The sequence below is a fragment of the Corvus brachyrhynchos genome, unplaced genomic scaffold (genome assembly GCF_000691975.1).
Source record: "Corvus brachyrhynchos isolate BGI_N302 unplaced genomic scaffold, ASM69197v1 scaffold419, whole genome shotgun sequence".
Taxonomy (NCBI): Eukaryota; Metazoa; Chordata; class Aves; order Passeriformes; family Corvidae; genus Corvus; species Corvus brachyrhynchos.
Window position 1 is genome coordinate 134,770 of NW_008239763.1, and position 1,026 is coordinate 135,795.

The 1,026-nt window shown below is 68.5% G+C and overlaps 1 protein-coding gene across 1 annotated transcript in view; it reads left to right on the plus strand.

The window, feature by feature from the left end:
* Positions 1-1,026, plus strand: part of LOC103621401 (sodium/potassium-transporting ATPase subunit alpha-2) — a 20,932-nt gene that overhangs the window by 4,807 nt on the left and 15,099 nt on the right. The window contains exon 8 of the mRNA XM_017742793.1: positions 90-400. Within this exon, the coding sequence (XP_017598282.1) occupies positions 90-400 (311 nt within the window). The remainder of the gene's footprint in view (positions 1-89; positions 401-1,026) is intronic.

A 1,026-nucleotide genomic window follows, 5' to 3' on the forward strand; every position in this document is an offset into this window, starting at 1 on the left:
CCGGGGGAGGGGGGCACGGGTCCCGGGGGCTCCGGGGGAGGGGGCACGGGTGCCCGAGCCCCCCGTGACCCCGCGGTGCCCCCTCCCGCAGCGGGACACGGCCGGGGACGCGTCCGAGTCGGCGCTGCTCAAGTGCATCCAACTGTCCTGCGGCTCCGTGAAGAGGATGAGGGACAGGAACCCCAAAGTCACCGAGATCCCCTTCAACTCCACCAACAAGTACCAGGTACTGGGGGTACTGGGAGGACTGGGAGCACTGGGAGCGCTGGGAGCGCTGGGAGAACTGGGAGGGGCGACTAGGGCCAATGGGAGCGCTGGGTGTGCTGGGAGGGGGGAACTGGGAGGACTGGGAGGGGGAACTGGGGGAGCTGAGGGCACTGAGGGCACTGGGAAGGGGGTGGTGGGGCAACTGGGAGCACTGGGAGTGGCAACTAGGGCCAATGGGAGCACTGGGAGTGCTGGGAGAGGGGAACTGGGAGGACTGGGAGGAGGCACTGGGGGTGCTAAAAGCACTGGGAGGGGGCACTGGGGGTGCTAAAAGCACTGGGAGCACTGGGAGGGGCAACTAGGGCCAATGGGAGCACTGGGAGTGCTGGGAGAGGGGAACTGGGAGAACTGGGAGGGGGAACTGGGGGAACTGAGGGCACTGGGAGGGGGCACTGGGGGTGCTAAAAGCACTGGGAGCACTGGGAGGGGCAACTAGGGCCAATGGGAGCACTGGGAGTGCGGGGAGAGGGGCACTGGGAGGACTGGGAGGGGGAACTGGGGGAGCTGAGGGCACTGGGAGCACTGGGAGGGGGCACAGGGAGCAGTGGGATGGTACTGGGAGCACTGGGAGGGTGCTGGGATGGTACTGGGAGCACTGGGAGGGGGCTGGGAGGGTACTGGGAACGCTGGGAGGGGACTGGGAGCACTGGGAGGGCGCTGGGAGTGCTGGGAGGGGGCTGGGAGGGGACTGGGAGGGTACTGGGAGCACTGGGAGGGCACTGGGAGCGCTGGGAGGGGGCACAGGGAGCAGTGGGATGG